The following is a 13,606-nucleotide window of genomic DNA, read 5'->3' as shown; positions in this document are numbered from 1 at the left end:
CGTGTGGTTGTCAATTCATATACAGGCTTACAAGGCAGACGTTCTTCTTTCCTGAATAGAATAAAGTCTTGGGTACATTTGTGTTCGAAAAAAGAAGGACTGACATATTACGTCTATAACACAAATATTTACAGACTGTAACGCTAGCAACATAATCAATGATAGTCCAGCTACAGTTGATCCAATGATATTTACATTATACATTTTATATTCGTATATCATATTCAATATAATCTTTAGTTATACAAGGTACATTTTTGTATCACAAATTCTATAACTATGATACACATATGCATGTGACCTATATGCATATTGTTTTTATGCTACATGTACACATCGTGAGTATATTTTTGGTAAATCTCTCTGAAGACATATATTGTGCAATTTCCTTGAATCTATATAGGGTATTTCAGTGTTTCATCTTTTCGATTTGTTTACGGATCGTCCATTTGCAAATTTCTGAGAATTGCGCAATCCGGTGTGACAGCGTTCTCGCCCCCCCGTGATATCGCCCCCCCGGGGGCAAAATCACTAGTGTTTTCGCCCCCCCCCCCCCCGGGGCAGGATCACTAGGGATTTGGCCCCCCCCTTTTCGCCCCCTTTGGGGGATTTCCCCCCCCTCCCGGGGGGAAATCCCTAGTGATTTCGCCCCCCCCCCGGGGCGAAATCCCTAGTGATTTCGCCCCCCCCCCCTCCCGGGGCGAAATCGCTAGTGATATCGCCCCCCCCCCCCCCCGGGGCGAAATCGCTAGTGTTTTCGCCCCCCTTACCCTCTTGGGGCGAAATCGCTAGGGATTTCCAGTGATTTGCATCCTTCTAGTGATTTGCATCTCCAATAAACCTATAAGTTACATTACTTTTGCTTCGTACAAATCACATCATACCCCCATTAAATATTTTTAGCTCTTGCAGATTTATAGTGTCATCTAGTCTCATTCATTATGCAAATGAAGCTGTAATTGACACGTTTAAGTTAACACGTGTGCAGATACTTTCGTTTAGCTGCATTTTATGATGACATTTTGTCCTGAATTAAGAAAATGACTTGCGCATTTGCACAATCTATACATAGTGGTGCACAATTAATTTGCACATCGCACTTTAGAATTTTTGTACTTTGACATTAATTATGCAAATCAGAATCTCATTTTCATAATCATTATCTGATATGTTTCACCTTCCATAACCTTTAAATTACATAGATTACGTGTATTAAAGTCACAACATGGAAACACTAGAATTACATATTCGTCTCCTGAATCATGCACATTATGTGCTAATTTGCATTTTTGCATGTCATTTCGTAAAGCCCATGCCACTTATCCCTTATATCATGGTATGTGAAGGTAAAAAGAAAAAAAGGAAGTTCTGTTTCAGTGACACAAGCAGATTACATACATGTATCTGTAATTAGCACATGTTGTTATCTATGAAAAATAATTAGTTATGAAATATATTTGAGAATGAAATCATTTCGTCAGCCAACAATGACGTCCATTGACGTGATATAAGGATCCATTGACGGGATCCATTATGCTATTTTGGTCGACAGACTAACCAACAAACACAGGTACAGAACCATTGTGCAAAATATTCTGTATACCATACGTTCTATTCCGCATCATTTTTACAAGATGATAAGTATAAAAGTTACTGTACAAGTATTATATAAGGTTTACAAATAATCTTAAAGATAATGGATACAAACATTTAGTACTAGGTTCGCTCCGAGAATGATGCAAATATCCTCAATTTGGGCTCAAAGAGGAAAGTGTTAACCCCATACGCTACGTTCAATATCTTTACTTCATGTCTGAGACCCTAATCACCACACTGCACTGTGCAGTTTTGCTCGAATCTACGACTGCATTGTTCCTATTGTTACCTTCGCCAAGAAGTTTCACTTTATATTTTGGGTAGCGTTTCGAATTCTGTGTGTATTTGTGGAAAAGCGCCATCACTCAAGACCGCCTGCATTTTGTGCCTCCTAGCGGCTTGTTATTGCAGCGGAACTTCCGATAGGGATATCTCGAGTTATGGACGTGCTGTTGTCATGCTTTTTAATTTTTAGCGTTAGATAGCACATGGGGCCGACAGCAAGTGGTGTATGTTTGGGTCCCCTAGCAGCTTGTTACGTTCGCACAGGAAGGCTATATTTTTTGAACTGCAGGGCTGGTTTAGTGTGAGACTGTCAAAACTGTTAGTTTTGAACAGCACAATTTGTTTCAACTCATAGCCAGGTGTGTATACCTCTGTGCTGATTGGCAAATATTTACCAGTTTTGTTACAACTCAGCAACAGGTGTGTTGATATGCATATGTTAATATACGTTCGTGATGTTAATAAAAGTCACCACAAATTCACAACAAAAATGTATCTGTTCTATTTCAATGCAAAGTGTGCTTGCACCCAACCAGGTAGGATCGGCTTCACAGGTACTGTATCTCATCTTAACATACTAAGGTGTCACGTATATATAGATACCAGGTAACACACTATATACGTTACATCCAAGTACCATATTGTTCCAGGTAGCTCGATTAATATGCAGTAACAAGCTGCAAGTTAAGTATCTTAAGGCTATGTAAAAAAGTAGGTAAATATATACAAAAGTATATATACATATATCTATAAGTATATATCTATAAGTATATATATACAAAAGTATATATATTTCCCTTGTAAACCCTATATATATAAGTATATATATATACAAAAGTATATATATACAAAAGTATATATATATATATATACAAAAGTAGGTAACAAGACAGTGCTAATCATTATCACAGCAATAGGATTAAGATTCAACCGAACACTCTAGAAAACGGGAAGGATATCCCTAGTGGGGGGGCGAAAACGCTGGGATTGGGGGGGGGCGAAAACACCAGAGGGGGGCGAAAACGCTAGCGATCTCGCCCCCCGGGGGGGCGAGATCGCGGGGGGGGCGAGATCGCTGTCACACCGGCACAACAGCTGTCGTCCAATGGCTGCATCGCTTACAAACTCGAGCTCGCTTCTGTTTTACCCCTGCGCACGCGCATCTGGATAGGGGTGTTTCCATAAGTGGACGACCTCCCCATTTTGGTCTCCGCATCAGCCCGTGCCGCGTTGTTGCCCTTTGATTGACAGGAAAAGCAGACGAGCAGCTTCCCGATGTATCTCCTCATCCGGTTGTCAACGGCGACGTAGGCCAGGGTGTCAATCAGGCAGTTTGCCATGGCAACGGCCTCCACGATGTAGAAGATCATGGTGTTGGTGGACTCGCTGTGGAGCAGGTGTCCGAAGAAGTCCCGGATGAGCGCGTAGACGTAGAAAGGGCCCAGGCAGAGGCAGAAGGACGCGACCAGGAGCAGGAGGAGGACGGTCTTCCTGCGGGACCGCTTCTGGGCGCGAAGCTGCCACGGGTTGATGTTCCCCGGGAACTTCCGGTCCCACACTTTCCGGGCAACCAGGGCGGAGCACACCGTCATGATGGTGACAGGAATGGCGAACTCGGCCACGAACAAGAACAGGTAGTTCGCTCTGCAAGACGGAGACGAAGACGTTTATATGATTCATGTATATAAACAACAAAAATCTCGATTATGTCTACCTATTTTGGTACCCCCATACACATAGGTATTTGAGAAAGAAAGACGTGAAACACCCACAGCGGCACACGCGCACACTAGTACTCATCTGTTGGTCCACACAGTGTACCGGAATCTCGAAAAAATTCCCTGGTACTTTGAACTGTATACTAGTCCTGTACGCGTACGCCTGATGAATGCTGCAACATCATAGATTCAATCATTCATTCGAACTCATACATGTACACATGTACGAACGTACACCCACAGAGAGAGAGAGGGGGGGGGGGGAGGAGTGAGACAGAGAGAGGGAGAGAAAGACAGAGATTCCATTGTAGATTCTAGTCATCCACTCAATGACGCCCAGACCTTTACCTGTAGGCCATTCGCTGATCGATACTCCAGATGCGGCGGCAGTACGTCTTCGCCTTGTCGTGGTGCGGTAAGGACACGTTGGTGGCGGGAAACGTGGACGGGAGGGCCATGATGGCGATGTCCGCGGCGTGGAACTGCACGGTGTCGGAGAAGATGGCGTCCGGGATGGCGAGGAGAGCCGAGACGATCCACACCAGGGTGATAGGGACGGTCAGGCTGATGCGGCAGTTCTCCGTCCGGAGACCCGACGTCACCGCGATGCACCTGGACCCAAACGACAAACAATCTCATGTTCAAATTCCTAGTTAGCTGTACTTGTACAGAATAGCTCTGCCAGTTTGCTCTAGTGACACTGAAGAAGAGTGATGGATGTCACTCGAAATATCCGAAAGTAAATCTCCTTTTTTTTATCCAGTGGTAGACATTGAATTGTATTTGAAAATCTCTACACGTGTATTAGCGCCGACTCATCGTTCCCTGCGCATGTCTACAACATTGGAGCAGAGCCAAACCAAATATCCAGGCATTACACCATGCCAACCTTACACCCTGAAAGGCTGGCCAACTGCGGACACACCAGCGCAAGCAAACAAACACATCGTCGATTACACAGTGAGAACTCAATGCACAATTTCAAAGTACCTTTGTTCTTCGCTCTGTCAAAAGTTAAACATGTTCCTATAACTATATATTCCACAGTACAACGTCGACAAAACGAGTTGGTGCTGTATCAATTTGTTAGAAGAGGATAAGTAAGTTAGTATACTAAGAGAATTTACCCTTGCAATGAATGAAATGTGGACTATATCGAAGATGTTACAATGTTCTAAATATGAAAGTATCGTGTATCCTTCTAGCAGTGAAGAAATAATGTACTATCATTGAGTTACTGTAGGTCTACCGTATTTATGAGAGATTATAACAGAGCACTTCTTTGAATGGCATCAAGTCTACATAATAGGGCATTTTGCATTGCATCTTTCATCTATACCACTAAATCTACCACTAACACACTTGAATTTTAGTTTGACACACTTTGACCTTAATTTCACAGTGGAATAGGCTTTCTTAAGTTAATCAATGGATCCTTGAGGTGATCCACAACAAGGTTTATTTGATCCTTTAAGACGGGTTAATGGACTCAACAGTAAGCAATGATTAAAAGATGGACACTCTCTTCTAAATAATTCACCAATCTATCGATTGCCATCCTCTTACGCAGGGACATCCAACAGCCAAACTGCCTGTCTGGATGTGCCCTACTCTTTCAACCATCACTCTTAGTTCCTGTGGACGCCCCCCCCCCCAACCAGCTGTCAGCCAATCAATGAATAGGCTTTCTGTTTTCAAAAGCTGTCTCGCATGTATAAGGGCAACCTCATTAATATTTATAAGCAGGGCGGTCAGGAACTAAGGGTGACGGTTGAAAGAGCAGGGTACATCCAGACAGGCAGTTTGGCTGTTGGGTGTCCCTGCGTAGGAGGATGTCGATTTCCTAATCTGTAATACAAAAAACTTGGTTCAGCACAGAATAACCTTGATTACTGGTGTCGAGCTTTTATCGCAGTAAGAACCCAATGTGTTTCTATTGAAACGAGCGTACCGTAATTTGGGTTTGTCAATTTTTTTGCTTTCCTTTGCTAGTGGATGGTAATAACTTTAGACAGTGGGCTTAAATCGAGAATTACATATACGAAGGTTATTGAACCATCGTTGTCTTGATATTGCCCTACTACTGTTTTAATTTGACAATCTAAAATTTGTTTTCCTCATCTCCTTTCCATTATGATTTTATAGGTAGGGTATAAAACCTGATCTTCAAAAAGATCTCCTTGGTGACACTAAGGAATGGTAGTGGTTGCTACATGTACCTGGAACGTCTTTGCGTTTCCAAAATCATAATTTCCATTTGCTTGTATTATTTGGCGTATCTTATCACATGAATGTCACATTCGTCGACGTACACGGTTATATGGTAGTAATGATATTCGGTACACCATTGTTCTGTTACATAAATGAATGAATGAAGACCTTTATTGTACAATTTTGCCCAACAAGTCAGGATATATACATATAAAGGTGTCACAAATCTAGTCTAACACAAAAGGCTAGTTCTCATTTAAATGTCGAAAACGTGTCGCCTGACTTTACGACTTGATATTGAGCAAATTATAGATAGCATGACTGGTCCCTTTGTTTTTCCACAACCCCTGTAATGTTTTACAAAAGATGCACCACAGCATTTATATTGGTTCATGGTTTTGAAGGTTATTATAGCCTCGGGTGGGATTTAAACCCCTAAAAAATGGCTGTCGCCTGAGAAAATGTGAAAAATTCAAATAGTAGCCAAAAATGGAACAATTCAGTTCCCAAAATGATTGTTCGGCAAATGAAACCAGCTACCTTGGCCCTCTCTCCGATCACGCCAGATCGCTCCCGTCACTGATCTTGGAGGTTGTGTGAGGTGGTTTATGCCTGTCGCCAGATTCTGTAACAAACGTTACCACCACGAGTGCGATGGTTGCCACGGTTATATTATCCACGTATAAGACTAGAAATTGCCGTTTTTGTGACGCTTTACAGTTTTTCTGGTTTTCTAAAGAAACAAAAAAGGGCAATTGACTGCCATGTGTATCCCACCCTGCTTACAAAATGTTGTACAGAAATGACTGTAACAAACGTTACCATTGTTTGATGGCTTCTAAGCATTCTGTCTAACCCGGTGCAAAAATGCTGCCCACTTTTTAAATGTCCCTAGGGACGTCAACTTATGCCTAAATGATGTAGCCAATAATGCTAATGCCTTTGAAGATAAAGGGTTAAGTTTACTGTTGTAACAAACGTTACCGGTAACGTTTGTTACCTGCCCTGTAATGCATTACCAATGGGACCGAAAATAATAAGTTGCCATTTTTTGGCTATGGTTAAAAGAGGAATTTTCCTTAACAACCAGGTGGTTTTCACTGAAAATAAAGCCGATTTATTTTTCGACCAAAAAATGCCATTTTCGACATTTCAATGAGAACGAGTGAAAAGTTCGGCTTCTTCTCGTTTCTTGGTAATAGTGAAAATGTAGGACTGTATGAGTTTCGCTATTGTCGGTTTCTCAAAACGCATGAGAAATATAAACTTGTCAGTGCTACTCATGTGTCTAAAATGAGGGAATCTACTTTCTATATAACTAAATAGAGTATTTCTATCATTCGCATACATATCGCAATCGACAGTGAAGTGCACTTCATCTTCTACCATGTTTGAGGAACAAAATTGGCAGACTCTTTGTTCTAGAGGAGTGTGGTTGTGCCTTCCTGATTCAATTCGCAGTCGGTGGCAACTGATTCTTAGTTTAGCAATGGTAGTTCTATGCCGAATGTTTGTAATTTTCAAATACTGCTCTTCATTGTATGTGGATTTCAGTAGTCTGTACGTTCGGAGTTTGTTTTTCGCACGTAAACCTTTATCATCATTATGAATGTTGTTTAGAAAATTCTGGAAATAAATATCCTTCAGTCGTTGGTGGATTGCAGAAATTAGGTGGGATATGTTTGGATCTGTTGACTTACGGGCTTGCCAAACAAAAGGGTAACCACACTCCTCCAAAGTTTTGCGAACACCAGATGCCCAACATTTAGTACCTGATGAATCTAGATTAAGCTGACATAAGAGAGCGTCTGCCTGCAGACTCTCAGCTGGCACATTCTGTTTAATTCTAATGAAATATTTAATGGCATTTAGAGAGGCTTCCAGTTAGATAGGGTACCTCCCTAATTCAGCGCGTACAGCAAGGTTAGATGCAGTTTTCGGAACATTAAGTGAGTGTTTACAAAATTTCAAGTGCACTGTTTCAATAGGACAAGATTTAGGACTTTTGAATGAGCTCCAAATTTCAGATCCATATAACAAAATAGGTTTAACACAAGTGTCGAAGAGTTTGTTTTTAACTGATAATGGTCCGTCTGCTTTGTCTAATGATTGTTTAATTCCGCATGGTCTTTTTAGCGAATGCCCACAAACGCCCACTCTAGAGAAGTCCGCGCTGCACGAATCTCATTTTTTTTGCTTGGAATATGTCCACGTTGTGCTCCCATGTATTAATCCTGAGTTTCAAGTCAATCCATCGACCCGAAGTGACATAAATCAAAGTTTTCGATTCTCGATGGTCTTTTTAGCGAACGCCCAGTAAAATGTCTTTTTAGCGAATGCCCACTATATCCACAAAAATATCGGCCGTCGCGCAACGACACCTAAACCTACCGCCACAAACATGTTCAAGATGGTGTCCCATTGATGTGTACGGAGTTTCCGTGCTTTACAAGCATTTTAAGTCCCTGTTTTTGGTCAAAATGTACAGCGCCGATACTGCCATACATTAACAATGGCAATTCAAAATGGCGGGCACTAGTCATGTGACCTCCTTGCGGGACTGTTCTATAAGTATCGCAGGAGGGACTGTTGTAGCATAACTTACAAAAGGCTCAGACACATTAGTGTTATAAACCTGACTAGGGGCAGGTAACCAATACTAGAAAAACATAGCTATTCATTATTAACAATACTATTTACATTTATAATAATAACTCTTCACCAAACTGGACTTTTCTTATCTTTATTTATCACAGAAACATTGCTACAATGAGGATTTGATTAGATGAGTATCTGTTACAGTGTGTACAAACTTATTTCAAATACAAAAATGTATTTCATTTCACTTCCTAAATATTTTTTAAAGTATTGGAAGGGATTGACACATAAACAATATTAATTGCATTATTTGTGTGCAGAAAAATGTAATCACATGCTATTAATAGTCTAATAAAATGTTGCAACATGGCATGAGCGGGCTCCTCTTCTGAGTACAGAAAGGAAATGTTTTATAACATTTAGTTATGACGTAGAAAATTTCAATTGTAAAATGTACCTTTATTAACATTATATATATTTTTTGACAAACAAATTGTTTTTCTCTTCTTAATAAATGACAACAATACAGGTAAGTAAGGTGTGTTTCCTTTTATAACAGGCCAGGTTAGACGCCGTACAGGTAAGTAAGGTGTGTTTCTTTTTATAGCAGACCAGGTAAGACACCGTACAGGTGAGTAACATGTATTTCCTTTGATTACAGACCAGGTAAGACACCGTACAGGTGAGTAACGTGTATTTCCTTTTATAGCAGACCAGGTAAGACACCGTACAGGTGAGTAAGGTGTGTTTCATTTTATAGCAGACCAGGTAAGACACCGTACAGGTGAGTAAGGTGTGTTTCATTTTATAACAGGCCAGGTAAGACACCGTACAGGTAAGTAAGGTGTGTTTCCTTTTATAGCAGACACCGTACAGGTGAGTAACATGTATTTCCTTTGATTACAGAGCAGGTTAGACACCATACAGGCGAGTAACGTGTATTTCCTTTTATAAAAGGCCAGGTAAGACACCATACAGGTAAGTAAGGTGTGTTTCCTTTTATAACAGACCAGGTAAGACAACGTACAGGTGAGTAACGTGTATTTCCTTTGATTACAGACCAGGTAAGACACCGCACAAGTGAGTAAGGTGTGTTTCCTTTGCCTATAGACCAGATAGTGTATTATACAGGTGAGTAAGGCGTCTTTCCTTTGCCTATATACCATATAGGCCATTATACAGGTGAGTAATGCGTCTTTCCTTTGCCTATAGACTAGATAGGTATTATACAGGTGAGTAAAGCAACTTTCCTTTGCCTATAGACCAGATAGGGCATTATACAGGCAAGTAAGGTGTCTTCCCTTTGCATATAGACCATGTAGGGTATTGTTCAGGTTACTCGCCTGTGTAATGGCCTATATGGTATATAGGCAAAGGAAAGACGCCTTACTCACCTGTATAATACCCTATCTGGTCTATAGGCAAAGGAAAGTTGCTTTACTCACCTGCATAATACCCTATCTGGTCTATAGGCAAAAGAAAGACGCCTTACTCGCCTGTTTAATGGCCTATATGGTATATAGGCAAAGGAAAGACGCCTTACTCACCTGTATAATACACTATCTGGTCTATAGGCAAAGGAAACACACCTTACTCACCTGTGCGGTGTCTTACCTGGTCTGTAATCAAAGGAAATACACGTTACTCACCTGTACGGTGTCTTACCTGGTCTGTTATAAAAAGAAACACACCTTACTTACCTGTATGGTGTGTTACCTGGCCTGTTATCAAAGGGAATACACGTTACTCACCTGTACGGTGTCTTACCTGGTCTGTAATCAAAGGAAATACACGTTACTCACCTGTACGGTGTCTTACCTGGTCTGTAATCAAAGGAAATACACGTTACTCACCTGTACGGTGTCTTACCTAGTCTGTAGTCAAGGAAACACACCTTACTCACCTGTACGGTGTCTTACCTGGTCTGCTATAAAAGGAAACACACCTTATTTACCTGTACGGCGTCTTACCTGGCCTGTTATAAAAGGAAACACACCTTACTAACCTGTATTGTCGTCATTTATTAAGAAGAGAATAATAATTTGTTTGTCAATGTTAATAAAGGTACATTTTACAATTGAAATTTTCTACGTCATAACTAAATGTTATAAAACATTTCCTTTGTGTACTCAGAAGAGGAGCCCGCTCATGCCATGTTCCAACATTTTATTACTATATTAAATAGGCTATTAATAGCATGTGGTCACATTTTTCTGCACACAAATAATGCAATTAATATCGTTTATGTGTCAACCCCTTCCAATACTTTAAAAATATTTAGGAAGTGAAATGAAATACATTTTTGTATTTGAAATAAGTTTGTACACACTGTAACAGATACTCATCTAATCAATCCCCGTTGTAACAATGTTTGTGTGATAAATAAAGATAAGAAAAGTCCAGTTTGGTGAAGAGTTATTATTATAATGTAAATAGTATTGTTAATAATGAATAGCTATGTTTTTCTAGTATTGGTTACCTGCCCCTAGTCAGGTTTATAACACTAATTGTCTGAGCCTTTTGTACATTAATTGGACACTGAGGAGAATCAATATCCATATTTGCACTAAGTTCCTCAAACCTGGGTAATTATAGCACAGAAAAAAGGACCACAATGTAAATATCAGTCAGATGATAGCACTATGAATTGAAAATCTTGTTCAGAATTCACTCTAAAATGGTTGTATGATAAGTTATGCTACAACAGTCCCTCCCGCGATACTTATAGAACAGTCCCGCAAGGCGGTCACATGACTAGTGCCCGCCATTTTGAATTGCCATTGTTAATGTATGGCAGTATCGGCGCTGTACATTTTGACCAAAAACAGGGACTTAAAATGCTTGTAAAGCACGGAAACTCCGTACACATCAATGGGACACCATCTTGAACATGTTTGTGGCGGTAGATTTAGGTGTCGTTGCGCGACGGCCGATATTTTTGTGGATATAGTGGGCATTCGCTAAAAAGACATTTTACTGGGCGTTCGCTAAAAAGACCATCGAGAATCGAAAACTTTGATTTATGTCACTTCGGGTCGATGGATTGACTTGAAACTCAGGATTAATACATGGGAGCACAACGTGGACATATTCCAAGCAAAAAAAATGAGATTCGTGCAGCGCGGACTTCTCTAGAGTGGGCGTTCGTGGGCATTCGCTAAAAAGACCCTCCCGTTTAATTCCAAATAGAGCTTTCAATCCCTTGCTGTATAAGTATTTGCTGTTGGCTTTGAATGTGCCAGCTGAGAATACAACAATACCTAGATATCAATAAGATGTTACTATTTCTAAAGCATTATTATCAAACAAAAAACTACAATCTTTCGGTAAGCGGCCTCCCTTTGTAAATACAATAACCTTTGTCTTTTTCAGGTTAACCTTCAGCTTCCATGATTTACAATATTGTTCTAGTCTAAGTAGGGAGGACTGTAAACCTTGTTGGGATTCTGAGAAGATAACCAAGTCATCGGCATATAAAAGACATGGCACTTTCATGTTGTACAGAATAGGAGAATTGCTAGAAAAGTTATCAAATTCAGATACTATATGACTAATGAACAAATTAAACAATGTTGTAAATGAACACAGGTCTATCTAGTTTTTTTTATTGCAACTAAAGTAAGGGAAACAGCGCATGCTTACATATAATGCACTGGCACTGGGGAAGCAAAGTCCAAGCTGTTTGGAAGTTAAGCTTTCATGACAGAGAATAGCACAAGAAAGGATAAAGAAATGCCTTAATTCATTCTACACTGACAAAGGCCAAGAAACAAATTATACCAGGGACGAAAACTTGTTAGCAGTGATTGGTTCCCTACCTTGAAATGCGGTCAATGCTTTAGGAACTTCGAACACAGTGCGTAAGTACAAGGGATAAATATTTGTGAAAAAGCTATTCCGTAAGGATTAAACATGGGCAAGAAAATCACTATGTGCAAATCCTCCATGGCCTCCAACACCAAGGGGGATAGTGTTAAAGGCTGCTACCGGCAATAGTAATCGATTCTACGTTATAATGCGGGCTTTGCACCAAACGAGAGGTCAACGCCAATTGAACCCCCAATCACAAGACTCATTGAATGTGGCATTACCATGTCAAACAACCAGACATGATTGGATAGTTTGTTGTGACACTTTGTTGTGAAAAATTCCTCCGTTTTGCTTCGGTCTCATTTGGCGGCTCTTCCAAAAAGTTTACGGGCTGTTTTTTTCCACTTTCGGGCGTGACTCCTACGTGGTCACATACTGTAAATGCAGAAATGTTCGCGGTGGATTAATGTTCGCGGTTTTCGCGGCGGCCGCTTCACCGCGAATCTAAAACTACCGCGAAATTTTTTCCATAACAGTAAGAGACTACAGTGCATGGTGCTACCGCGAAATTAAAACCACCGTGAAAAGTCCATTTTCCCGCTACCGCGAAATTAAATCCCCGCGAACTTAAATGCATTTACAAGTACACCCTGCGGCCATTTTGGGGCACGGCGTAATCTCCAAGCAGATCCTACGGTAGCATAAGATAGCATCAAAAGCTGGCAGAGGAGTGAAGCCGGCTTAGGCTTAACCTGGGACCTGGCGAAAAATGAACGCCTTGACCTATACGTTAAAAACACTGACGGAAACCCCCGGTATTAAACAGTTCAACGTGACAGATCCGTGCCTTCAGAGCCCGGCCAAGCTTAAGCAGTATAACCAGCTAAGGGACTCAAATTGGCACCAAGCAGATCCTACGGTGCCATAAGATAGTATCAAAGCTGGACAAGGAGTATAGCCGGCTAAGGGAGTCAAACGGGCACCAAGCAGATCCTACGGTGCCATAAGATAGTATCAAAGCTGGCCAAGTAGTGTAGCCGGCTAAGGGACTCAAATTGGCACCAAGCAGATCCTACGGTGCCATAAGATAGTATCAAAGCTGGCTAAGTAGTGTAGCCGGCTAAGGGACTCAAATTGGCACCAAGCAGATCCTACGGTGCCATAAGACAGTATCAAAGCTGGCTAAGTAGTGTAGCCGGCTAAGGGACTCAAATTGGCACCAAGCAGATCCTACGGTGCCATAAGATAGTATCAAAGCTGGACAAGGAGTATAGCCGGCTAAGGGACTCAAATTGGCAGCAAGCAGATCCTACGTATACTGTGCCATAAGATAGTATCGAAGCTGGACAAGGAGTATAGCCGGCTAAGGGAGTCAAATGGGCACCTAC

General features: G+C 41.0%; 1 protein-coding gene across 1 annotated transcript in view; it reads right to left on the bottom strand.

Moving 5' to 3' along the window:
* Window positions 1-2,970: 2,970 nt before the first annotated feature.
* Window positions 2,971-13,606, bottom strand: part of LOC118427184 (prokineticin receptor 2-like) — a 46,546-nt gene continuing 35,910 nt past the window's right edge. The window contains exons 3-4 of the mRNA XM_035836821.1: window positions 3,948-4,211; window positions 2,971-3,525 (exon numbers count right to left, since the gene is read on the bottom strand). Of these exons, the coding sequence (XP_035692714.1) occupies window positions 3,000-3,525; window positions 3,948-4,211 (790 nt within the window). The 3' untranslated portion in view covers window positions 2,971-2,999. The remainder of the gene's footprint in view (window positions 3,526-3,947; window positions 4,212-13,606) is intronic.

This window comes from Branchiostoma floridae, chromosome 12 (genome assembly GCF_000003815.2).
Source record: "Branchiostoma floridae strain S238N-H82 chromosome 12, Bfl_VNyyK, whole genome shotgun sequence".
NCBI lineage: Eukaryota > Metazoa > Chordata > Leptocardii > Amphioxiformes > Branchiostomatidae > Branchiostoma > Branchiostoma floridae.
Note: the sequence above shows the minus strand (reverse complement) of the source record. Positions and strands in the feature narration are given on the sequence as shown.